The sequence below is a fragment of the Perognathus longimembris genome, chromosome 7, assembly GCF_023159225.1.
Source record: "Perognathus longimembris pacificus isolate PPM17 chromosome 7, ASM2315922v1, whole genome shotgun sequence".
NCBI classification, from domain to species: domain Eukaryota; kingdom Metazoa; phylum Chordata; class Mammalia; order Rodentia; family Heteromyidae; genus Perognathus; species Perognathus longimembris.
In genome coordinates, this window is record NC_063167.1 from 8,310,182 (window position 1) to 8,336,486 (window position 26,305).

At 57.5% G+C, this 26,305-nt stretch overlaps 1 protein-coding gene across 1 annotated transcript; it reads right to left on the reverse strand.

Moving 5' to 3' along the window:
• Window positions 1-25,733, reverse strand: Lrrc38 (leucine rich repeat containing 38). The gene is made up of 2 exons (XM_048349824.1): window positions 25,109-25,733; window positions 1-873 (listed from the first exon to the last, which is right to left on the reverse strand). The coding sequence occupies exons 1-2, from the start codon at window positions 25,731-25,733 to the stop codon at window positions 620-622; spliced, it is 879 nt and encodes a 292-aa protein (XP_048205781.1). The 3' UTR covers window positions 1-619.
• Between the last annotated feature and the right edge of the window lie 572 nt (window positions 25,734-26,305).

Here is a 26,305-nt window from a genome sequence, read left to right on the forward strand (position 1 = left end):
TTTATTTCTCACTGGTTCGGAAGCTGAAGTTGGGCCCCCTGGTCCCAGTGAGGCCCGCTTCCTGGTGCACACATGGGCAGCCCCTCACTGCCTCCAGCCCCATGGAGAAGCAGGAGGAGGAGAGGGTGCTAATCCCACCCAGCAGGGCCCCACCCTCCAGCCTCATCCCCATTCCCCACCCCCGCCCCTTCTAACGGCCATCCCACTGCCGGTGGGCTTCAGTATCTGACCCGGGGGAGGGGACACAAACGTTGTCTACTGCGCAAAGTTTCTCAGGAACAAATAAGAAGAGTTCTTACTCCCGTGGAGAACTTGGATCCCCACTGTGGGCAGCTCAGAGCAAGAACAGCGCTCAGATCTCTGCAGCTAGAAGACGCGCCCTTGTCCTTCCACTTTCCCTGCGTTTTAGCTGTCAGTCAGTCGGGAGGCCCAACTCCACTCAGCAGTGATTCCTTCCATCCTCCCTGGCTTTCTCGGCTCCGCCCATTCCCAACGCTGAGCGGACATGCTCACAAGTTCAGACCTGGACCCGGCTCTGCCCTGCTCCTTGCTAGGTGATCATTCTCTCTCGTTGGCATTTCTCTCTCCTGGAGAGGTGTCGCTGGCTGGGCTGGGTGGCTCAGTCTTCCTCGTCCTCATCTTCATCCTCGGTGTCCTTGTTTGGGGTGCACCTCTGGAAACACTGCACCACGGTGGCCAGGAAGAAGCTGGAGATGATGGCGGCGATGGAGACGGCCACCCCGGAGAAGATGATGATGAACAGGTCTGTGAGTGACAGGCTGAACTTGCACTCGCTGAAGCTGGCCTCCGACAGCTCGTGCAGAGCCACCCTCCGGTTCTCCGTGGGCAGGGAGCACTGGATTGCATCCAGGCCTGCAGAGAGGTGAGCAGAAGGAGAGAGAGAGAGAGAGAGAGAGAGAGAGAGAGAGAGAGAGAGAGAGAGAGAGAGTGTGTGTTAGCCTGCCGTCCATCACTTCCCAGAAGTAACCAAGGCTGGGCTGGCCAAGCCAGCCAAGCAGGTGCATCTTGATTTGGAGATGCCTGGGGCGGGGGTAGAAGGCACCATACTGGATCGCGAATAAGGACCTCTGTGGACTTCAGACCCAGGCAGCAGGTGTCTGTGGAGACAGGGAAGGGGGTGGCAGATGCCAGGCGTGGGAGAGCGCCACCTCGTGGAGGGAGCCTCCGCAGGCCCGCTCCAGCCTGCAGTCCCCTCCTCTTCACTGTCCTTGAGGCCGACCAGAGGACGCGATCTGCACAGCCTGGTGGTGAGCCTGAAAGGGTTCCTCTTGACGGGAGGAAATAGGGGCATCGTTGAAAATGGCCTGTCGATGGCACCTGGTACTCTGAAGCCTGGCCCAGTCACCTAAAGAGGGTGTTGAATGCAGGTTTCCAGGCTCTCCCCTGCAGGCCCCAGTGCGGGAATCTGCCATGGGGTCACAGCTCGGCGTGGTTAGTACCCGGATGACTGTCCCGCTGGCCCAGAGCCCAGTTAGAGAAGCATTACCATCTTTCTTTTTCTTAATTGATACAAAGGTTTATTCGGAAAAGAATACTCCTCCCTCCCTCCCTCCCTCCCTCCCTTCCTTCCTTCCTTCCTTTCCTCCCTTCCCTTCCCTTTATTTGTGCCTGCCCCAGGGCTTGGACTCAAGGTCTTGCACATTTTTTTTTCTGGGATAGTACTGAGGCTTGAACTCAGGGCCTGAGCACTGGCCCTTGGCTATTTTTCTCAAAGCATTTTTTTTTTTGCTCTACCACTTGAGCTTTTCGGTGATTCATTGGAGATAAGAGTCTTACAGACTTTCCTGTGGTCCTCAGATCTCAGCCTCCTGAGTAGCTAGGATGACAGGTGGGAGGCACCAGCACTTGGTTTTTGGTGCTCAGTGCTTCAAAGAATTGACCCTCGGCTGATTTTCCAAATTATGTGATTGGCTCAAACCTTGTTAAATTATCAGCCAATTTACCCAGCAAAAAGCACCCCTGCTAATTGCTGGGCTCTTCTCTGCCTGTCCCTTCTTCGCCAGCTCGGGAGAAGGAGACAGGAAGACTGAGCTGCCTCCTTCCTTCTATCCTGGACCATCCCATAAAAGCATCCAGAGCCAGCCCACTGCGGCTTTCCTCCCCTTGGGAGCTGTTGCCTAGCAACCAGACTGGGCACTCTATTCTGCCAGCATCAGTACTTGTGTTCGAGACCCAAGGAATTAATGTGGGTTGGAGCTCTATACCGTTCTCTTGTTTATATGCAACCAGAGTTTTTATTTTGTTGTAACTATCTATATGTATACTTTTAAAAATTGTTGTTGGTTGTGGGGCTTGAACTCAGGACCTAGGTGCTGTCCCTGAGCCTCTTTGTGCTCAAGGCTAGTGCTCTACCACTTGAGCCACAGCTCCACTTCCAGTTTTTGAGTTGTTAATTGGAGATAAGAGTCTCACTGGGACTTTTCTGCCCAGGCTGGCTTGGAACTGCAACCCTCAGCTCTCAGCCTCCTGAGTAGCTAGGATTATAGCCACTGGCGCCCAGCCTGAGTTCAAATTTGGATACTGATAAAAGGGAGGGGGGGTTGGGGGCATGGTTCTGTTGGTAGAACACTAGCCAATGAGTGAAAGTGGCAGGTACAAAGTTTAAACATAGAAAGGGGGGGAAGGAAAGGAAGGAAAGGAAAGGAAAGGAAAGGAAAGGAAAGGAAAGGAAAGGAAAGGAAAGGAAAGGAAAGGAAAGGCAGGAAGGCAGGCAGGCAGGCAGGAAGGAAGGAAGGAAGGAAGGAAGGAAGGAAGGAAGGAAGGAAGGAAGGAAGGAAGGAAGGAAGGGAGGAAAGGAAGGGAGGGAAGGAGGGAGGGAGGGAGGGAGGGAGAGAAGGAGGAAGGAGGGAAGAAAGGGAAGGAAAGAGAAGAAAGGAAAGAAGGGAGGGAGGAAGGGAGGGAGGAAAAGAAGGGAGGGAGGAAGGAAGGAAGGAAGGGAGGGAGGAAGGAAGGAAGGAGAGAAAGACACAGTGACAGAGGAGACAAAAAGAGACAAAACCAGAGAGGCCAAGAGACCAAAGTTCTGCCTATTTCTGAACTTTTAAAAAAAAAAGTCTGTGGTGAGGCTTGAACTCAGATCCTAGGCATTGTGCCTGAGCTTTTCTACTCCAGGCTAGCACTCTACCACTTTGAGCCATAGTTCCACTTTCAGTTTTCTGGGGGTTAACTGGAAATAAGACTCACAGATTTTCTTGCCCAGGTTGGCTTTGAACCTCAGTCCTCAGATCTCAGCCTCCTAAGTAGCTAAGGGTGGTGACAGGCGTGAGCCACCAGCTCCTGGCTCTTCTGATCATTTTAAAAGCAGCTGAGGGGCTGGGAATGTGGCCTAGTGGTAGAGTGCTTGCCTAGCATGCAAGAAGCCCTGGGTTCGATTCCCCAGCACCACATATATAGAAAACAGCCAGAAGTGGCGCTGTGGCTCAAGTGGCAGAGTGCTAGCCTTGAGCAAAAAGAAGCCAGGGACAGTGCTCAGGCCCTGAGTTCAAGCCCCAGGACTGGCAAAAAAAAAAAGCAGCTGAGCATTTTTAAAGCTGGGGGTGTGTGGTTCAAGTGGTAGAGTATCTACCTAACAAGTTCAAGGCCCTCAGTTCACTCCTTCATAGTGCAAAAACAAAGATAAATGAATGCAAACAAACACATTGGACTCACACCGAGTGCTTTAAAGGGCCAATTGCGTGGGGGAATTCTTGAAATGAAAAAGTAGAAGCTAGGTGAAAAAAGAAAGGAAGAAAAAGGAATTTTAAAAAGTGGGAAAAGCCATTGATCTGTCTTCTCTTAGCAGTCCACCCCAGCCAAGACATCCTAAAAACAAGCAAGAAGGGCAGCGCACAAACAAATGCTGTCGAGGGCACAAGCAGCTTCTCAGAGCAGCGGATTGTACGCGGCCGCGAACCTGGTCTTCAGCTGAGCAGTGCCCAGCGATGCTCGTCTTCCGAAACAACCGCAATACAAGACAAGCCCGCGGTGCCCGTGGTACGAATCCAATCCGGTCATTTCTGGTGTCCGCAAGGTTCTTTGTGTCTGGAGGTTAGTTCTGGCATCTTTATAAAGCTGGGGTCTTAGGAAATGTCACCACAGGTGGAGGAACAAAGCTCGTTTGGAAACTGCCAGGCGTGAGGGCGCTGGCCGCGGCCATCGTGATAAGACCCTGGCTGCCTCTCTCCAGCTCACAAAGGGCAGAGCAAGAAAACACACCGGACTGAGAAGGTCAGCCAGGCAGGAGGCCTGGCAGGAGGGGGCTCTGTCTGGCCCCCTTCAGGAGCTGGGGGTATGACTCTAGGGTCCTCTCTTCTCTCCTTCAGGATGTCCAACCATTGTGCTAGTCTAAAACAACAACAACAGAAAAGCCTGCGGACATTGTCAAGGTCCCCAGGGTGGGAGGACAAAGCCCCCTGGGGATTGAACATCCCGTAAGAGGGCAATTGTCACAGACTGTTAGGTGTAGGAATGTGTAGTAAAACTAGATTGTCTCAGCAACAGCAACACGGTGGAATTCTGGGACCTCCACATGTGTGGGGGTTTCTCCCAGCTGGAGGCAGGAGGTCAATTCTGTAGGGGACACACTAGCTAGGTGTCCTCTAACCCAATGCCACTAGGATGCCATCTAGGTGGGGGGGGGGACAAGTGGACCCCCCCCCCCGGGCTGAGGACTCAGGCCTCCCTTCAGACACTCCTTGTGAACCGCAGGCTGTGGCCCGCGTGGCTGTCTGACGGGCTGAGTGGGGTTTCTGTAACCTCGGATTTCATTCATTTGCTGGAGTGGCTCCCAGTAGAGGCTGCCAGCCATCTGTCAACCAACAAACCAACACACACACGCGCACACACACACACACACACACACACACACACACACACACACACACACACACACAGATACTGAGACCTGAAGGATTTTAGGCATTGTATGGTAGGTAACAGAGTCCAAAAGCAAATTTATATTCACTAGAAAACAAATCAGTGTCTCCCAGCATTCATGTTGAAATGTGTGCTCATCAGCTTCTCATTACTACCATCAAATACCCTGGATGAAGAACTTACAGAGAGGAGAGGTTTGTTTCGGCTAGTTTGGGAGGCCTCTGGCCATGGTTGATTTAATCCCAGTGCCTTGGGCAGCGCTTCATGGTAGAGCGTGCGGTAGAGAAAACTCCATCACTCCTGAGGTGCACAGAGGAAGAGGTAGGCCAAGCTTCAAGGCCCCTTCAAGGGCCAGTATCCCCCCAACATGCCCTAAGGACCTCCCACAGGGGTCCCCATCTCCTAGGAGAAGCAAGCCTTTACCCCCCAGGCCTTCAGAGATGCTCAAGAGCTGAAGGATAGGCTAGACCCTGGAGGCTCACGCCTGTCAGCTTAGCTATTCAGGAGCTGAGATCTGAGGATCGAGGTTCGAAGCCAGCTCAGGCAGGGAAGTTCAGGAGACTCTTATCTCCAATTAGCCACCAAAAAGTCAGAAGTGGAAAAGCGACCCAAGTGGTAGAGTCCTAGCCTTGAGCAAAAATGCTCAGGGATAGCACCCAGGTCCAGTATGAGGAGGAGGAGGGGGAGGGGGAGGGGGAGGGGGAGGGGGAGGGGAGGGGGGGGGAGGGGAGGGGGAGGGGGAGGAGGAGGAGGAGGAGGAGGAGGAGGAGGAGGAGGAGGAGGAGGAGGAGGAGGAGGAGGAGGAGGAGGAGGAGGAGGATCTTCCCAGGTAGACACTGAAAAGTCCCAGGAGAGGTCTGGGGCGGCCAGGTGTGGTACACTTACCTGTAATGCCAGCACTTTGGAAGCTAAGGCAGGAGCATAGCCACCAGTTTGAGACTAGCCTGGGTTCCATAGTGACACCCTGACTACAAAAATAAGAGGGGGTGAGATCTCCAGGGAAAGCTACCAAGCAGGAGTTGGGCCTGGGAGGCATCGAGAGGCAGCAGTGGGCGAGGGGGAGGGGGTGTCCCTACTTGACCTTGTGTTCCCCCTTCCATCCTCCATCTCTCCAACCATTGTCCCATTGTACCCCACAAATCTACACTACAGTCAGTCAACCAAAAAACAATCATTTATTCCACAAGTAAGCCCCAAGGGGACCACGGGAGACTGCTGCTCACGTAGCCCTGTGTGCATCGTCATCCCCGGCCTAGCCTCATCGGGAGGCCGCTACCCCGGCCCTCTCCCGAAGGAGGACTCAGCAGATGCATGGCCAGGGCAAGTCACCTGCCCAAGCCACCTCTCCACACCCTCAGCCCCTGCCCAGGCCCTTTGCACACCCAGTCCCGCCCGGTGGCCAGCGTCATTCTCCATCCCCACCTGGATCGCTTCTGTCAGTTCCAGGAGCACAGCACGCATGAGTTTATTTTCTGCTTCCCTGCGCATCCCTGCTCAAACACCAGACCAACACGGTTACACCTGGGTGCTGTGTTGTTGTTTCATTCTGCTACATTCCAATACACACTTCTTGCAAACACAATTGGGGTGTGTGTGTGTGTGTGTGTGTGTGTGTGTGTGTGTGTGTGTGTGTGTGTGTCCTGGGGCTTGAACTCAGGGCCTGAGGATGATCTCTGAGCTTTCTTTTTTTTTTTTTTTTCTCTAAGCTAGCCCTCCACCACTTTGAGCCACAGCTCCACTTTTAGCTGGTTTTTGTTTTTTGTTTTTGTTTTGGTGCTTCATTGGAGATGAGAGTCTCAAGGACTTTCTTGCCTGGGCTGGCTTTGAACCACGATCCTCAGATCTCAGCCTCCCGAGTGACTAGAATTACAGGCGTGAGCCTCCAGTGCCCAGCTGCAAACACTGTTCTTGAATGAATGTGGGAATAAAGATAAGATCTTTAAAAAAGTGGCTTTAGGGCTGGGAATATGGCCTAGTGGCAAGAGTGCTTGCCTGGTATACATGAAGCCCTGGGTTCGATTCCCCAGCACCACATATATAGAAAAAGCCAGAAGGGGCGCTGTGGCTCAAGTGGCAGAGTGCTCGCCTTGAGCAAAAAGAAGCCAGGGACAGTGCTCAGGCCCTGAGTTCAAGCCCCAGGACTGGCAAATAAAAAAAGAAAATAAATAAAAAAAGTGGCTTTAGTGGATGGCTACAAAGAGCTTCCCCAGTAATGGACCTCACCAACAGACAGAAGTCCCCATGGCTCTGGGCGCTGGGAGCCCTGCCTTGGAAAGCACCCACAAATCAGCCTTACCAGACAGCCTTGCTGGGCAGCTTGGCTTGCTTGGCTTTTTCACTCAAGGCTGGCCCTCTACCACTTGAGCCACCCCTTCACTTCCCGCACACTTCTCTCTAGACTCACAGATCGTTTCTTTCTTTCCTTTTGGTTGAGACCAGGATTCGCACTGGTTACCTGATGTGTTCGTTTGCTGGCTAGCCATGCCTCTGACCCAGACTCTCAGATCTGCCTTGCTTGTCTTGTTCTGGTCTGGTCCGATCTGTTTTGAGACAGGGTCTCTATTATAAAGATCTCCCTGCTTCTGCCGCCCAAGACCTGGGATTACCTGGGGTTAGAGCGCGTCCTTGCAGTGGGTGGCGCCTCTGTGTACGTGAGCAGAGCTGGTCCTGCTCCTTTATGCTCAGGTCTCACTGATGGAGTTCAGTGGGGAGTGGGGACCCCCCCCCATGCAGACCACCTAACTCTGGACCACAGCAGCATCCTGGGAGAAAGTGAGAGCGACTCAGAGGTTCTGTGTCCCCTCCTGGGGCGACACCCCAATGGGCAGCGTGGCTGGAGCCAAGTGGCTTCCTATCTTTGACTCCATGATGGGTCTTTCTGTGTCTCCCAAACCAGCGGGCCCCATCTGGTCCTCACCCCATTAGAAGGGGGCCCGGGGCACACTGAAGAGAAGCAGAACCGGGACTGGGAATATGGCCTAGTGGCAAGAGTGCTTGCCTGGTATACATGAAACCCTGGGTTCGATTCCCCAGCACCACATATACAGAAAATGGCCAGAAGTGGCGCTGTGGCTCAAGGGGCAGAGTGCTAGCCTTGAGCAAAAAGAAGCCAGGGACAGTGCTCAGGCCCTGAGTCCAAGGCCCAGGACTGGCCCAAAAAAAGAGAGAAGCAGAACCAGGTGGGGGGCTCACACCTGCAATCCTAGCTTAGATCTGAGGATCGTGGTTCAAAACCAGCCGGGGCAGAAAAGTCCGTGAGACCCTCATCTCCAAGGAAGCACCAAAAAAGCTGGAAGTGGAGCTGTGGCTCGCGTGGTAGAGCACCAGCCTTGAGCAGAAAAGCCCGGGGGCAGTGCCCAGGCCCTGAGTTCAAACCATAGGACTGGCTCAACACAGACAGACAGACAGAGAGGGGAGGGGGAGGGTGGCTTGGGGCCCCTGTCCCCCCCACACACACACTGGCCCCCCTCTCCTTGATGGATGACTTTCTGCACAGCTGACACCTGAGTGGAGAGGGCAGAGCACTGCCATCCTAGAAATAGACGGTGACACAGCAGATGGGGGATTGAGATTAATCTCTGGCGCCCAGCACGGCCCTTGGCCAGGAAACAGGCGGCAGCCAGGGCCCCTCCAGGCCTTGCCCCTCCGCCGGCCCGGGCTGCCCGGTGCCCCCGGCAAAGGTCCTCGTAAGCACTTTGGTGCTTAAAGATAGAGTTTCAGTTTCCTAATTGTGCTTATTGCACACACCGCAGAAATAAAGAGAAAGGGAAGCAAAGAACCCGTTCGTTCAAAGCAAACACATCTGCTGAGGAGAAAGGCACCCCAGCTCCGCACCGCACCCCTCCGCCGCGGCGTGGTCATCAAATGCCACCGTGGGAACCAGCTGCCGGTGGCTCGCACCTGTCACCCTAGCTACTCCGCAAGCTGAGATCGGAGGATCAGGGTTCAAAGCCAGCCCGGGCAGGAAAGTCCATGAGACTCTTATCTCCAGGTAACCACCAGAAAACCACAAGTGCGGCTGTGGCTCAACGTGGTAGAGCGCTAGCCTTGAGCAAAAGAGCTCAGGGACAGCGCCCGGAACGCGAGTTCAAGCCCCAAGAGGGGCACCAAAGACAGAAACAAAAACAGACAAACGAAAAGCACCCCTGGGTTTTTTTCCCCCCTCGTTTCCTCAAGACAGGTCCCGCGAGTCCAACATGGCCTTGGCCATCCTTTCCTCCCCTCCTCCTCGAAAAGCCACGGCAGAACAAAGCGTTTCTCCCATTCCCAGTCCCACCTTGGCCGGGTGGGTTTGTCCTCCTGCGGCCCCTCCCCGGCCCCCTGAGCTGCCCCGGCTTCTTGGGGCTCCCTGGGCACTGATCCCTCTGCTCTTTGCTGGAGCTCAACCCAGTCTGCCATTTGCTTATCTGCTCTGCTCTCACTGAGCCAAGAGCCGGCGGGTGCCCAGAACGCCCTCCCCACCCTCCCGGCCCTTCTCCTGGACCTCCCTGGAGCCAGAGGCCCAGGCGGCGGCAGCGTGGGGGGCCTTGAGTGCCCACCGGCCGGCCTGCAGCCAGGTGCTCTGCCTTCCCACATCCCAGGAGCCTCGCTGCACAACTCCCCGTCTCCCTCTCTCCTCACCCTTGCTTCACAGAGGGGAGGCTCAGGGAGGTCAGCTCATTTGTCTAAAGTCCCTTGGGGTCTGCGGTGGAACCCAGGTCTCCTGACTCCTTGTCCAGTGTTCTCTCTGTGGTCCGAATGCACCCTGAGCACCTGGAGAAGGTAGGTGTGCTGTGGCCGCTGCTGCAGCCACTTTGTGCTGCTGAGGGAGGCACGGGAGAGGCATCAGGGCTCCAGGGCAGGCCGGGGTGGGGGGGCGCAGGCTCTCATTTCCTTTAGTGCTGACCTCTGTCCCCACCATCACTTTCATTCCACAGAGGGAGAAATGTCCTAGTATCCTCTCCGTCTCGGCAGCAGACACTTTGTCTGATTAAGTCATGCGCTGATTGCACAGGGAAGAAGGCGTCTGGGAGCGGGGGTCAAGGGCTCTCCCGGGGTGCCCGGCTCTGCGCGGGTCTAGACTCCTGTCTGCATCCGTGCGGCAGCCCGGCTCCCCCAGCCCCGCGTCGGGACACGGACCTCAGTCCTCCACCCCTGCAGCAAAGGGACCCACGCCAGGGCGGCGTCCAGCCTGGCCTTCCCCGGGGGACCCGAGCCCAGGACCACACGGAGGGCTGAGGATGTGACGCCTGGGGACCTGGCCATCCCCGGGGCCATCTTGATCACCACCGCCACCGCTGCTCCTACCGAAGCCACTAGAGTCCCAACCACGAGGCCCACACCACCGCCTCCCCAGCCAGGCCTACGGGAACCAGCTCTCCCCTTTGTCCTCCCCTTCCTTCCACAGCGTGGGCCTCCACCACCTTCTCCTTCCTCCTCCTCCCTCTTCCTGTGCTCCTCCTTCTCCTCCTCCTTCTTCTTCTGATGGAGTCTCACTATTTAGTCCAGGCTGAACTGGAGTTTCTGTTCCTTCCGCGTCCTTCTTCCCAACTGCTGGGATTGCAGGTGTGCGCCACCACGCCCGGGCCTCACGTCCATCATTTCCACCACCCCTCACCCCTGGCTGCCCCTTCCCCACCTCTGCTCCCAGTTATGAGGTGGTTAAGCTGAGCCAACTCCACCACGCTCACCTCCTCCACCAACTCCACCACGCTCACCTCCTCCACCAACTCCACCACGCTCACCTCCTCCACCAACTCCACCACGCTCACCTCCTCCACCAACTCCACCAACTCCACCAACTCCACCACGCTCACCTCCTCCACCAACTCCACCAACTCCACCACGCTCACCTCCTCCACCAACTCCACCAACTCCACCAACTCCACCACGCTCACCTCCTCCACCAACTCCACCAACTCCACCAACTCCACCACGCTCACCTCCTCCACCAACTCCACCAACTCCACCAACTCCACCACGCTCACCTCCTCCACCAACTCCACCAACTCCACCACGCTCACCTCCTCCACCAACTCCACCAACTCCACCAACTCCACCACGCTCACCTCCTCCACCAACTCCACCAACTCCACCACGCTCACCTCCTCCACCAACTCCACCAACTCCACCAACTCCACCACGCTCACCTCCTCCACCAACTCCACCAACTCCACCAACTCCACCAGCTCACCTCCTCCACCAACTCCACCAACTCCACCAACTCCACCATGCTCACCTCCTCCACCAACTCCACCAACTCCACCAACTCCACCACGCTCACCTCCTCCACCAACTCCACCACGCTCACCTCCTCCACCAACTCCACCACGCTCACCTCCTCCACCAACTCCACCTCCTCCACCAACTCCACCAACTCCACCAACTCCACCAACTCCACCAGCTCACCTCCTCCACCAACTCCACCAACTCCACCAACTCCACCACGCTCACCTCCTCCACCAACTCCACCAACTCCACCAACTCCACCACGCTCACCTCCTCCACCAACTCCACCACGCTCACCTCCTCCACCAACTCCACCACGCTCACCTCCTCCACCAACTCCACCACGCTCACCTCCTCCACCAACTCCACCAACTCCACCAACTCCACCACGCTCACCTCCTCCACCAACTCCACCAACTCCACCAACTCCACCACGCTCACCTCCTCCACCAACTCCACCAACTCCACCAACTCCACCACGCTCACCTCCTCCACCAACTCCACCAACTCCACCACACTCACCTCCTCCACCAACTCCACCAACTCCACCACGCTCACCTCCTCCACCAACTCCACCAACTCCACCAACTCCACCACGCTCACCTCCTCCACCAACTCCACCAACTCCACCAACTCCACCAGCTCACCTCCTCCACCAACTCCACCAACTCCACCAACTCCACCACGCTCACCTCCTCCACCAACTCCACCAACTCCACCAACTCCACCACGCTCACCTCCTCCACCAACTCCACCACGCTCACCTCCTCCACCAACTCCACCACGCTCACCTCCTCCACCAACTCCACCTCCTCCACCAACTCCACCAACTCCACCAACTCCACCAACTCCACCAGCTCACCTCCTCCACCAACTCCACCAACTCCACCAACTCCACCACGCTCACCTCCTCCACCAACTCCACCAACTCCACCAACTCCACCACGCTCACCTCCTCCACCAACTCCACCACGCTCACCTCCTCCACCAACTCCACCACGCTCACCTCCTCCACCAACTCCACCTCCTCGACCAACTCCACCAACTCCACCAACTCCACCACGCTCACCTCCTCCACCAACTCCACCAACTCCACCAACTCCACCACGCTCACCTCCTCCACCAACTCCACCAACTCCACCACGCTCACCTCCTCCACCAACTCCACCAACTCCACCACGCTCACCTCCTCCACCAACTCCACCAACTCCACCAACTCCACCACGCTCACCTCCTCCACCAACTCCACCAACTCCACCACGCTCACCTCCTCCACCAACTCCACCAACTCCACCAACTCCACCACGCTCACCTCCTCCACCAACTCCACCTCCTCCACCAACTCCACCAACTCCACCACACTCACCTCCTCCACCAACTCCACCAACTCCATCAACTCCACCACGCTCACCTCCTCCACCAACTCCACCACGCTCACCTCCTCCACCAACTCCACCACGCTCACCTCCTCCACCAACTCCACCACTCCACGCTCACCTCCTCCACCAACTCCACCAACTCCACCACGCTCACCTCCTCCACCAACTCCACCACACTCACCTCCTCCACCAACTCCACCACGCTCACCTCCTCCACCAACTCCACCACGCTCACCTCCTCCACCAACTCCACCAACTCCACCAACTCCACCACGCTCACCTCCTCCACCAACTCCACCACGCTCACCTCCTCCACCAACTCCGACACGCTCACCTCCTCCACCAACTCCACCAACTCCACCACGCTCACCTCCTCCACCAACTCCACCACACTCACCTCCTCCACCAACTCCACCACGCTCACCTCCTCCACCAACTCCACCTCCTCCACCAACTCCACCAACTCCACCACGCTCACCTCCTCCACCAACTCCACCAACTCCACCAACTCCACCACGCTCACCTCCTCCACCAACTCCACCAACTCCACCAACTCCACCACGCTCACCTCCTCCACCAACTCCACCACGCTCACCTCCTCCACCAACTCCACCACGCTCACCTCCTCCACCAACTCCACCTCCTCCACCAACTCCACCAACTCCACCAACTCCACCACGCTCACCTCCTCCACCAACTCCACCAACTCCACCAACTCCACCACGCTCACCTCCTCCACCAACTCCACCAACTCCACCACGCTCACCTCCTCCACCAACTCCACCAACTCCACCACGCTCACCTCCTCCACCAACTCCACCACGCTCACCTCCTCCACCAACTCCACCAACTCCACCAACTCCACCACGCTCACCTCCTCCACCAACTCCACCTCCTCCACCAACTCCACCAAGTCCACCACGCTCACCTCCTCCACCAACTCCACCTCCTCCACCAACTCCACCACGCTCACCTCCTCCACCAACTCCACCACGCTCACCTCCTCCACCAACTCCACCACGCTCACCTCCTCCACCAACTCCACCAACTCCACCACGCTCACCTCCTCCACCAACTCCACCACACTCACCTCCTCCACCAACTCCACCACGCTCACCTCCTCCACCAACTCCACCAACTCCACCACGCTCACCTCCTCCACCAACTCCACCAACTCCACCACGCTCACCTCCTCCACCAACTCCACCAACTCCACCAACTCCACCACGCTCACCTCTTCCACCAACTCCACCAACTCCACCACGCTCACCTCCTCCACCAACTCCACCAACTCCACCACGCTCACCTCCTCCACCAACTCCACCAACTCCACCACGCTCACCTCCTCCACCAACTCCACCACGCTCACCTCCTCCACCAACTCCACCAACTCCACCACGCTCACCTCCTCCACCAACTCCACCACGCTCACCTCCTCCACCAATTCCACCTCCTCCACCAACTCCACCAACTCCACCAACTCCACCACGCTCACCTCCTCCACCAACTCCACCAACTCCACCACGCTCACCTCCTCCACCAACTCCACCAACTCCACCATGCTCACCTCCTCCACCAACTCCACCAACTCCACCAACTCTACCACGCTCACCTCTTCCACCAACTCCACCAACCCCACCACGCTCACCTCCTCCACCAACTCCACCAACTCCACCACGCTCACCTCCTCCACCAACTCCACCAACTCCACCAACTCCACCACGCTCACCTCCTCCACCAACTCCACCACACTCACCTCCTCCACCAACTCCACCACGCTCACCTCCTCCACCAACTCCACCAACTCCACCACGCTCACCTCCTCCACCAACTCCACCGACTCCACCACGCTCACCTCCTCCACCAACTCCACCAACTCCACCAACTCCACCACGCTCACCTCCTCCACCAACTCCACCAACTCCACCAACTCCACCACGCTCACCTCCTCCACCAACTCCACCACGCTCACCTCCTCCACCAACTCCACCAACTCCACCACGCTCACTTCCTACACAGGAGCAAACATGGGCAGGGATCCTCCATGCATCTATTATTAGTGATGTCGTTACCGAATTTTCCAGCAAGGCCATTGTGAGGTTCTCTGGAGTCAGCCAGCCATGACTCTGGTCCCTCCCACGTCGCGTTGTGACACTCCGCGGTCCACCCTGCTTCTGGGGGCTCCCTGGCCCGGCTACCCTTCTAATCCCCAGACAGCGCTGAGTGAAGGAGGAGACGAGGTGCCGGGAAGTGAGGCCAGAGCACTGGAGGCGGGAGGGGAGGATGGAGGAGCAGGGGAGGGTGGAGGCAGCCTCTAGAAGAGGCAGAAGGCAGGAGGGGCGGGCTGCCTTGGCCTGACAGCTTGTCAGAGCTCCTGGAGGACTGAGCTGGCGAGCAGGGAGCGCAGGTCTGTGCCGTCTGGGGCTCTTGGTGGAAGGAAGCCCCCGGTGGAAGGCTGTGCTCGTCTTCCACGCGCGCAGTGGGCGGGTGGCAGAGTGGCACATGGGCCGCGTGTCCCCACGCTCCGTCCTGGCGGCACGGAGGCCTGAGCCAGCACTGACTGATTTACAGCGGCGGCCCCCAGAGCTTTGCTCTCTCTCGGGATTAGCTCCTTGGCCCTCACGATGTACATGAATACTGCCGTCCATGCTTTATGTCGGGGGAAACTGAGGCCCAACACGCTGAGGCAGCTCCTCGGGCTCACACAGGCCACTGCTAAGGGAGCTGGGTTCAGCCAAGACAGATCTTGATCACAGCCCACCCCCAGCCTTTGTGCTGTGTCCCCCCTTACTGACAGGGGTGTGGTCCTGGGGGCTGGTGCTCACCCAGAAGTGGCAGGGATGGGAGGGGGCCTCAGCTCCGGTCTAGGATTTTCACTACTCTGCTGTGAGGCTTTGGGCCAGGCACGTGGTCTCTTGGAATCATGGTTTCCCATCTGAAAAACGAAGGTCTAAGCTTTTCCAGAATCTTCTAGAATGTTCTCTCCAGGATGGCAGTGCTGTTGTCATATTCATCATTGTCTGAATCCAGAGCACCTGAAGGGGGATTTTCTTTCAGCAGGTGCTTGGTCTAATCTGGTTTCTGATCATGGATACAAGTCACCTTTGGTTTGCTCCCTCTAAGATTGGGTTCTGAGGCCCCAAGGCCCAGGACTGATTTCAGTTCTGACTTTTAAAGGAACCTCAAAAGCCAGCGGTTTATGCCTGTCATCCTGGCTACTCAAGAGGCTGAGATCTGAGGATCATGGTTCAAAACCAGCCCGAGCAGAAAAGTCCCTGTGAGACTCTTAGCTCCAATGAACCACTCAAAAGCCAGAAATGGCACGGTGGCTCAAAGGAGTAGAGCACCTGGGCCCTGAGTTCAAGACTCACGACTGACAAAAAATAAAATAAAATAAAAAACAAGGTAGACTCAATGGCCTAAGGGAGTGGGCTCAGTGCTCGGGGCGCCTGCACCCAGCATGTTGGGTGACCATATCCAGGGCGCAGAGCCGTGTCAGTAGAGCCACCGGTGAAGGAGCAGGCCCAGTGGGTGACACTGGCAGTGAGACGAGCCTGATGCTCTGGGGAAGGCCGCAGAAGGCCAGTGTCCCGGCTGAGGGGCAGCGGAAGGGGCTGGACACCCAGGGCACACATTTAGAAGAAGCCGATTCCGGTTGCCGGTGGGTGACGTGGTTTCCGGGGAGGCGCAGAGAGAGCCCAGAGGCGTGCAAAGCTCGCGCTTCTGTCTGGCCTTCGGGGACTGGGAGCTTTAACTCTCCAGGTTGGGAGAGGGCCGAGGAGTGGAGGTGTGGCTCAGTGGTAGACTGCCTGCCTGGGATGCGCAAGGCCCTGGGTTCTAGCCCCAGTTCCGGGGGAAAGAGAGCTCCACGTATAGAGTGTTTTTGTTTTGTATTAATTGAAATCACAGAAGGGCCAGGACAGGTATCAGGTATGCGCCCTGGCTTACAAATGCCAGGGACCTCAGGAGCCACCTGTCACAGCCCTGCCCATCCTCCATGACCGCCCCGTCCATTGTCACCACACACTTTCCCAGCGGCCCTCAGCCCGGATCCACCACTTCCCCAAACCCCAGAGGACCTGCCTTCGGATGACCAAAGTGGAGGTACGGCCGTGGTTAAGGACACCTGGGGTGGCCTGCCCAGCCCCTTCCCCTGCACCCCTATACCCACAGTGACCGCTGCTACACACAGTGTCACCCCATCCATCTCCAAATGATGAGATCAAGAGAGGTGCTCCTCCCAGACTCCCTGACAAAACCTGACAAGCCTCCAGGCCCGGACAGCCTCACCCAGCCTCGGCGGCTGCGGCTCTTAGGGGAGTGGATGAGCTTGGGAGAGAGGGAGGCTCTTCTAAACGGAAGAAAAAGTGGAGAGAAAGAAAGGAGAGGAGGAGGACCAGGGGAGCTGTGTTTCCTGTGAGTCCTCCCTCCTCCAGGTCTCAATCCCAGGAGTCTCTGGGACAGGGCTATAAGGGCCACCCCTAAGTCCCTCCACGCAGCCCTGCTGATGCCAGAGTTCGGTTAACCCCCTCCTCAGTTTCTCTCAGCTGAGCAGCCCAGGTGTCCAACTCAGCTGGGGGGAGGAGAGGCCTCAGTCTTGGGGGGCCTGGAAACGGGGACCCACAAGCTTGAGTAGTATCTGTAGCCTCCTTCCCCGGCCAGCCCTGCGCTGGCTGGGGACAGGAGCACCTGGTCTCCTTCCCTGTCACCATGGAGACCTGAGGCTTGGGAAGGCCATGGGATGTGACCCGAATCCCACAGACCTATGGAAAGAAGCCAGAAAACCCGTGCTCCCGGCCCCTGCCCCGGAGTTGGGATGGGGACCTTCGGGAAGGACAATGGCAGAGCTGGTATTCTCAGCCTGCTCGCAATGGCTCTCGGGAATTTGTGCGTCCACCTGCCGGCTTGCTCCCTGCCCCACTGGGGGCCTGGGGACCCAGGGCGTGGCTGACAGTGGTGAGCTGCTTTTGTCTTGGCGGGTCCTTTGTAGGGGGATGAGTCTGTGGACTAGGCCTGTGCTCCCTGGTGGCAGGGAGGTGTGCTCCTAGTGACAGGTGACAGGGATGGTCAGGGAGGATGGGGGAGGTGAAGTTTCCCTGGACACAGCCCTCTGGCAGCCAGCGCCATGAGCTCCGCAGCCCTGGCTGGGGACTGGTGCTCAATTGTTCCAGGGACAGAAGAAGGTTCTGGTGCCACTGGCGTGGGGACATGGAGGAGGAAGAACGGGGAGGCTGGAGGGCATGGGAGGGAGCTGGGCTTGTCCTCAAGAGAGGTGAAGGCCATCAGAGTCTTCCAGACCGGCCATGTATGCACTGTACTGGCCACTGGAACGGGACACGTTTCTGTGTCCTCAAACAGGGTCACGGACAGCGGCTCTGAGGCAAGGCAGGAGCCAATATCCCACAGACAGGCTCTCCACCCGGACTCGGGAGCCTGGAAGCTAAGAAGGGCAGAAGGGAAGCCCCATGCGGAATGGGGAGGGAGGATGGGGGAAGAATCCCTGGAATGGTAACACAGGACAGACCGGGCCTCAGAGCCCAGGACGCTCGCGTGGGCTGTCATCAGGGTAGAAAACACACTGGGTCCATCGAGTCTGTTTCACACAGGACTTCACCACGACCCACGTCACCTGGAAGAACTGATGCACCTGGGAGGTCCCCGCCCACCTGCCGAGCACCTCAGTACCTCAAGACACGAGTGGACACCAGGTTCCGGGATGAGCCAGGCGCCAGTGACTCTCACCTGTAACCCTCGATACTCAGGAGGCTGAGACTGGAGGATCGCGATTCAAATCCCATATGACTCTTATCTCCAACTAACTACCAAAAAAAAGCCAGAAGTAGAGTGGTTCAAGTGGCAAAGCACCAGACTTGAGCAAAAAAAGCAAAGGGACCGTGCTCATGCCCTGAGTTTGAGCCCCAGGACCAACACACACACACACACACACACACACACACACACACACACACACACACACACTCCCACAGTCCACCCTTTGAGATCTGAATCAGCTGGTGATGTGAGAGTTCACCTGCAGCTAGCAGTGACACTGTCCTGGCTGTGTCCCCAGAGGCTGTCTGTCCACTGCCCCGTTGTGTCCAGCCATGAGGTATTCCTTCAGTTGGCCAGCAGAATGAAACAAGGGGTGCCCTGTTTTCAAGGAGACCCAGCATTTGGGGGCAGGGCATCGGGACTTGGGGCGGGACCTGCCAACACCGAGTGAGACAGGGCTCACTGAGGTCACCTGGGGTCTGTCCACGGAAGCTCGCCAGCCCGTGCTGCCGGGAAATGCTGACACCACCCCGGCACTGGGGAGAAAGGTGACACCGCCCTGACTCACTTCTAAGGGGCAATCTGCAAAGGCAGGAACAGGGGGACACGCTCCGTGTGTGCCCCCGGCCCAAGGCAGCAGGGAGAACAAGATTCCCTGAGCCACCCAAACACACCAGAAATACTCCCTGGACCTGGAGCTGAAGACGCAGGAGCCACCACCTACCAAAGAGGAAGCATTTTGGACATCATACGTAAAGCCAGGGATGGAGCGTTGAGCCTTGAACACTGCTCACCACCGGCTGTCTAGGCAAAAAAGCACAGCCAAGGAGGCTGGGGGAGTTGGTGTCGGTCCTGGGGCTTGAACTCAGACCCAGACGCTGTCCCCGAGCTTTGGTGCTCAAGGCTAGGACTCTGCCACTTCTGGCTTTTAGGTGATTAATTGGAGATAAGAGTTTCATAGACTTTCCTCCCTGGATTGGCTTTGAGCCATACACCTCAGATCTCTGCCTCCCGAGTAGCTAGGATTCAGCATGAGCCTCCAGCTCCTTTTCTTTTCTTTTTTTTAAATTACTTTTTAAAATTTATTTATTTTGTTTATTTGGTACCAAGGAGTCAAACCCAGGGCCTCATGCATGCTAGGCAAGCACTCCACCATTAAGCCCCATTCCTAGCCCTCTTTTTACTTTCAAATAAACTTACTCCATGTGCTTTAAACACTGTCCAGCCCTTTAATTCTTTAATCAGTACCGAAACAAACCTATATCCCAGGCAGCACCAAAACCACAGGATGTTACAGTGGGAGCAAACACTCCAGTGCTCTCCTACCCACGAGAATCTCAGTCCTGAAGAGAGCGGGCAGCCCTGGCAGGTCCCCTAGGCTCCCGTGTGCACACCACCCCGGGGGCGGGGCCAAGGATGGGCAGGGCCTATCCGGGGAGGGGCCTACCCGAGGGAGGGGCCAGGCAGGGCAGGGCCAGGACAGGGCGGGGCCAAGCTGGGGCAGGGCCTATCCAGGGGCAGGGCCAAGCCAGGGGCGGGATCAAGCCGGGGGTGGGGCCAAGCCAGGGGCGGGGCCAAGCCGGGGGCGGGGCCCAGGTGCCCCCCAGGAAGCTCATTCATGAGGACCAGGGCCCAGGAGCCAGAACTTCACTTAGGCTCTCAGAAGAACCTTTTGAGAAACACCATCAGCTTGCTCTCAACGTGTCTCTATTTCCTGTCCCCTTGCCAGGTTTCTGTAAAGGGAAGACGGACGGATGGACCAGGTGACACTGGGCAGGCTGTGAAAGTCATCCGGCTATGACAGCAGTGTCATCACCACCCCAGCTCGGGGGACTCCCCTGCACCCTCCACACTGTCTGCCTCTCCACCCTGTCTGCCTCTCCACCCTGGCCAGTCACACGAGCTATTTCTGAGGTCTCTGGCTTCCAGAACTTTCTGCTTAGAGAGAGATTATCCCTGTTCCCCTAGGTGACCCACTGTCCCTGACTGCTCCAGGGAGAACCATCAGAACCTAGGGCTGACGGGAGGGAACCTGGGAAGTACTCAGGTATTCAGGCATGGGGTTAGCCGCCCAGGAGGCTCCAGCGGTTCAAACCACCTCACTTCTTTGTTCCCGGTTTCGTTCTTGTTGGGTGTGGGAGATGGTGGGCACAGGCGTCTGCCAGGCAGGAATCAGCCCTTGTAAGGCTATCACGTCCCTTAGGCAGTGGAGTAGGGCCGCCAGATGAAACACACAACACTCGAGCTAGGTGTGGCAGGACATTCCTGTAATCCCAGAATTCTGGAGACCAAGGAAGGAGGATCACAAGTTCTAAGTCAACTTGAGGTATGTAGCAAAACTTTATCTCAATAAAACAAAACAAAAAAAATAGCTGGGCACTAGTGGCTCACACCTGTAATCCTAGCTACTCAGGAGGCTGAGATCTGAGAACCACGGTTCAAAGCCAGTCTGGGCTCTTATCTCCAACTAACCACCAGAAAACCAGAAGTAGAGCTGTGGCTCAAAGTGGTAGAGTGCTAGCCTTGAGCAAAAAGAGCAGGCCTCCAAGGTAAAGCCCCATGACTGACAAAAAAAAAATGAAGAAATAAAAGATGTCCAATATATGTTAAGTTTCAGAAAAAAAATGACAAGTGATAATCAATATGAGCGTATTTATAAGTATATTTGAGTATAATATCGTTACATAAATTGTATGATCAAGGTTGGGAGTGTGGCTTAGTGGTTGAGTGCTTGCCTGGTATACATGAGACCCTCGGTTTGATTCCTCGGGCACCATATAAACAAAAGTAAATACATGAAATTAATTTTACAAATTACATGATCATAGGCTGGGAATATGGCCTAGTGGTAAAGTGCTCATCTCATATACATAAAACCCTGGGTTCGATTCCCCAGCACCACATATATAGAAAACGGCCAGAAGTGGCGCTGTGGCTCAAGTGGCAGAGTTGCTGGCCTTGAGCAAAAAGAAGCCAGGGACAGTGCTCAGGCCCTGAGTTCAAGTCCCAGAACTGGCAAAAAAAAAAAGAAATTACATGATCATATAATGTGTTCTTTGTAAAGTATGAGTCCAGAACTCGCTTTCACTCACAGGCTGCCACACTCCCCACTGAACCAGGGCTCCCCCTCCCCACATAATGTTTCCTATGACTTACATTAGAATGTTATTGACCTGAACTCCAGCACTACTGGGGTGCTCTGGGGGTTGTTTGCATGGTGGTTTTGTTTCTGTTTTGTTCATGGAACCTTGGGCATCCTTGTGTCCCCTTGAACTCTCCTCTCCCCAGGGGTGTGTGTGTGGGGGGGGGGGTATTTCTTCCACCTCAAGCTCTGTGAAGGAGGCTGGGAGGAGGGACCCAAGGGCCTTGCGTGCTTCCCGTGTCCCCCTGCGTGGTGTGTTCTGTGGCTGTGCACGCCGTGGACGCAGGAGGGACTCGCAGGGCAGACAACTCATTTCTGCGAGCATCCGAGCTAGTCAAGGTCACAGGGAGACAGTTCTGGGGAGGAGGGGAAGAGGAGGCCAGGGAGGAGGGAGGGAGGGAGTTGGGGAGGAGGGAAGCGGCCAGGGAGGTGGCAGGAGGCTGGGGAAAGTGGGAGGACACCTTTCTCTGCCCTCCTGCCTTTGATTCTGTCCTGGGGAAGAGGTAGTGAGCTCACCTAGAAAGCCTCATGCTTGCCCAGTACTGGTGACTCAAACCTGTCATCCTAGCTACTCAAAAAGCAGAGCTCTGAGGATCATGGTTCAAAGCCAGCCTGGGCAAGAAAGTCCATGAGACTTTTATCTCCAATTAATCACCCCAAAACTGGAAGTAGACTTGTGGCCCAAGTGATAGAACACTAACCTTGGGTACAAAAGATCAGTGACAGTGCCCTAGCCCTAATTCAAGCCCCAGGACACTCCCTCCCCCCCCCCCCCGCCCCCCACACACACCTAGAAGTGTCCATGCTGATGGCTCATGCCTGTAATCCTAGCTACTCAGAGGCTGAGATCTGCAGGATGGAATTGTGAAATCATCTGGGGCAGAGAAGTTCATGAGACTCCATCCCCAAAATAACCAGCAAAAAGCTAGATCGGAGGCATGGCTCAAGTGGTAGAGCACCGACCATGAGGAAGCAAGCCATGCTTTGCATAATTGAGAGTCTGAGGGTCCCTAGGACAAAGAAATGATACATGGTTGAGGAGATAAAAAAAATGGTAATTGCACTCTGTACTGTACCCCCCAAATAGGTACAGTCATTGGATCAGTTACATGGAGAAAGCTTTTAAGTATAAGCAGCCATGAAAACCCAGGCAGAAGGACATTGTGTTCCAAGTACCTGGGCCACTCGTGGAATTTCAACCCCAGGCAACAACACGCTGGGAGACGTTGTCATTGCGTTCTGAATCTACAGGCAGGAAACTGAGGCTCAGGGAGGCCAGGAGCTTGCTCAGGGTCATAATCCAAGTCCAGATGTGAACTTGGGATGTGTGCCCAATCCTCCCTCCCACCCCCTACCTCTGATTTACAGCTTGGGAGCACTGCTCCGGCCTTACACTGAGTGCAGGGTGCCCTAGTACTAGGGTCATGAACTCAGGGCCTGAGTACTGCCCCTTAGCTTTCTTGCTCAAGGCTGGCCCTCTACCACTTTGAGCCATAGCACCATGTCTGGTTTTCTGGTAGGTAGTTGGAGGTAAAGAGTCTCACAGACTTTCCTGCCTGGGCTGGCTTTGAACTGAGGTTCTTCTATCTCGGCTTCCTGTGTAGCCGCGATTCCAGGCGTGAGCCCTCACTGCCTGGCTCCAAGTCTCCCTGGCTGAGTGAGACCAACTCCCTCCCCGCCCCGCCACATTCTGCCTCCAGGGCCCTGACACTGCCCCCTGCCCCGAGTGGGCGGCCCGTCTTCCCTCCTGGCCAGCTCCATGGCCACTTGGTGCCCATTTTCTTCCCCCTGCCATGGAGAAGAGCTTGGCTTTGCCTTCCTCTGGATTTCCACCCACCGTAGCACATTGCGGTTCTCAGCACCACCCTGTCTACACAGTGTTCCTTCACCACCCAGAAGCGGGATCTGACCTGTGCACAAGCTCCTAGATCTTCACCCAGGACCCAGCCCCACCACCCAGCCCCCTGAGGGCTCTGGGGAGTTGTCAGAGGTCAACTCCCGTGCTGTGGAGATGAGGAAAGTGAGGTACATGAGCCATGAGTGACCTGTTGAAAGTCCCAGCCCCCTAGGAGAGAAGTGAGAGCAAACTCCAGGCCCCCAACCCTCCCATACTGACCCCCATCTAGAAGACACCGGGACGCACGATGGGAGGGGGGTGATATTAGGTTACCCCTTCTCCCAGAGAGGTGTGCCCCAGGTTATGTTCTGGCCCCAGGAGCTGGGCAGGACACGGAGGACAAAGGTCACCCCTGGGGGAGGGGGGAGCTCTGCACGGTGCAGGTCAGACCTCCTCAGGGACTGTTCACAGGGTGAATTCAGGCTGGTGTGAAAGGCCCGGGGCGGGAGGAGGGGCCAGGTCAGGACAGTGTGGAACAGCATGGAGGACATGGGGGATTCTGCACACCGCGCATGCTCAGAAGATGGAGTGGAGACAAACCGGCGCTCAGGCTGCATGGCTCTGAGCCAAGGGAAGAGGGCATCGCCGGGATCTGTCCTGGTGGAGATGTGGGTGGAGGCCGGAGGTCCCCTCAGCGCCTGAGCCTCACCTCTCCGCCTCCTTCCTGCCGGGGCCCCTTCCCTGGGCCATTGCTCCCCATGTGCCCTGGGGTTCCTGCCTGCCAACCTGGGCACCCATGCTGCTAGCAGCAAGGGGGGCACCGGAGAGCAGGGGAGGCGCCGGCTGCGAAGGGATTTTAGAGAAGCCACTGAACTGTGGGAATCATTGCTGCATGGCTGACTCTGAGCAGGCTGCCTTTAGTCCCCGCCAAGAATATTCGTCGCCTGCCTCTATAAGCCGAGGAGAGCAGGCGGGGAGCTGAGAGGCCGGCTGAGGCTTGCAGGCTACTGGATAGCCCTAGAACTGGCTGGCTGGTTTCCATGTCCCACTTCTGGGATTCCTGCCTCCCACTTAGGGACCCATAAATGACCCAAGCCCAGCTGTCCTGGGACCAAAGCCCTTCTGAGGTGATCTGCACCTGACCTGAGGCAGAGCCCACAGGCCCCTAACTTGGGAAAGTAAGTTGTTGAAGCCTGGAGAAGGGATGGCCACAGACAGGGACAGAGAATTCTGCATGCACCATCCAAACTCCCTACTCCAGCAGGGATCCAGGATCAGTTCACACTGAGAACCACCCAGGCTCCCTTTCCCCAGCGGGGATCCAGGATCAGTTCACACTGAGAACCACCCAGGCTCCCTTTCCCCAGCGGGGATCCAGGATCAGTTCACACTGAGAACCACCCAGACTCCCTTTCCCCAGCAGGGATCCAGGATCAGTTCACACTGGGAACCACCCAGGCTCCCTTTCCCCAGCGGGGATCCAGGATCAGTTCACACTGGGAACCACCCAGGCTTCCTTTTCCCAGCAGGGATCCAGGATCAGTTCACACTGGGAACCACCCAGGCTTCCTTTCCCCAGCAGGGATCCAGGATCAGTTCACACTGGGAACCACCCAGACTCCCTTTCCCCAGCAGGGATCCAGGATCAGTTCACACTGGGAACCACCCAGACTCCCTTTCCCCAGCAGGGATCCAGGATCAGTTCGCACTGGCAACCGTCAGCACCCAGGGCCACTCACCTGGGACCGTTTTGCTTGGTCGAGCCCCTGGTCTCCAGGCCCCAGCCGGACTCGGGGCCGCAGTGCCCCCTCCCCGTCCCCCTGTCCTCCCGCCCCCTCCAGCCACGTCCACTCCCCTGGGGGCAGCGTGCCCAGCCCCGGCCGGCCCTCCACTCACCTTTGGGCAGTTTGGAGGCGTTCTCCTGGATCCAGGAGAAGAGGTGGGCGAAGTCACAGTCGCAGAGCCACGGGTTTCCGTCCAGGCGCAGCGCGCGCAGCGCGGGCAGCGCGTCCAGGGCGGCCACGTTGAGGCTGCGCAGGTTGTTGTCGTTGAGCTCCAGCACCTGCAGCGACTCCAGGCTCTCGAAGGCCGCCTCGTGCACGCCCGCCAGGCGGTTGTTGGCCAGGCTCAGCCTGACCAGCCTCCCGGCGGAGCGGAAGGCGCCGGCGCGCAGCTGGGTCAGGTTGTTGTAGCTGAGGTCGAGGAAGGCGAGCTTGGCGGAGCCGCTGAACGTGCCGTCCTCCAGCGCGCGCAGCGAGTTGTTCCTCAGGTCCAGGTACACCAGGTCGCCGTAGAAGATGAAGAAGTCCTCGGGGATGCGCTGGATGCGGTTGCCGGCCACCAGCAGCTTGCGCACGTCCAGCGGGAAGGGGTCGGGCACGCTGGGGAGCCCGCGATCGCGGCAGTCCACGGTGTGGGGGGCGGTGCAGGTGCAGCCCGCGGGGCACGCGTGTCCGGGCCGGAGCAGCAGGAGGACGCTGCAGAGCCCCAACACCCCGGCGGCGGGGGCGCGGGGGCGCATGGCCGGGGTGGGGAACGCGGATCTCCCGGCGGGCCGAGCGGGGCGGGGAGGTCCGGCGCCCCCGGGGGGCGCACGGGGGAACCTCAGCGGCGGCCGGGACGGGCGGAGGTGTCCCAGCCGGGGCGGGGAGGGAGCCGCGCGCGCCTGCCAAGGGATTGGACCGCACAGGAAATGAAGCCACTGGAAAATCCGGGGGGCCGAGGCGGGCCCCAGGGGGGGGATCGGGTCCGGCCAGAGGCGGCACTGGACGACAGGTCCAGCGATCCAGCCCCGGAGCAGCTTCTAGAGGGCGCGTCCTGTCCCGGGCATGCGCCCCGCGCCTGGTGCCTGCTTGGTCCCCAAGCGCTCTCCCCGAGCGCGTCACCCAGGTCGCCAGCAGCGGCGGCGGCGGCCAGGGCCTGGGTCACTGGGGCTCTGCCCCTTGCGTGGGGCTGCATGGTGGAATGCCCTCCGTACCTCCATCTCCCTCCTGCGTTTGACGCACGGCAGCAAGGAGGAGAGTAAGCAAGGCTGGCAGTGCCCAGAGCCCAGAGGACAGCCAGGGCCAGCCAGCCCTGTCCACGCTGACCTGG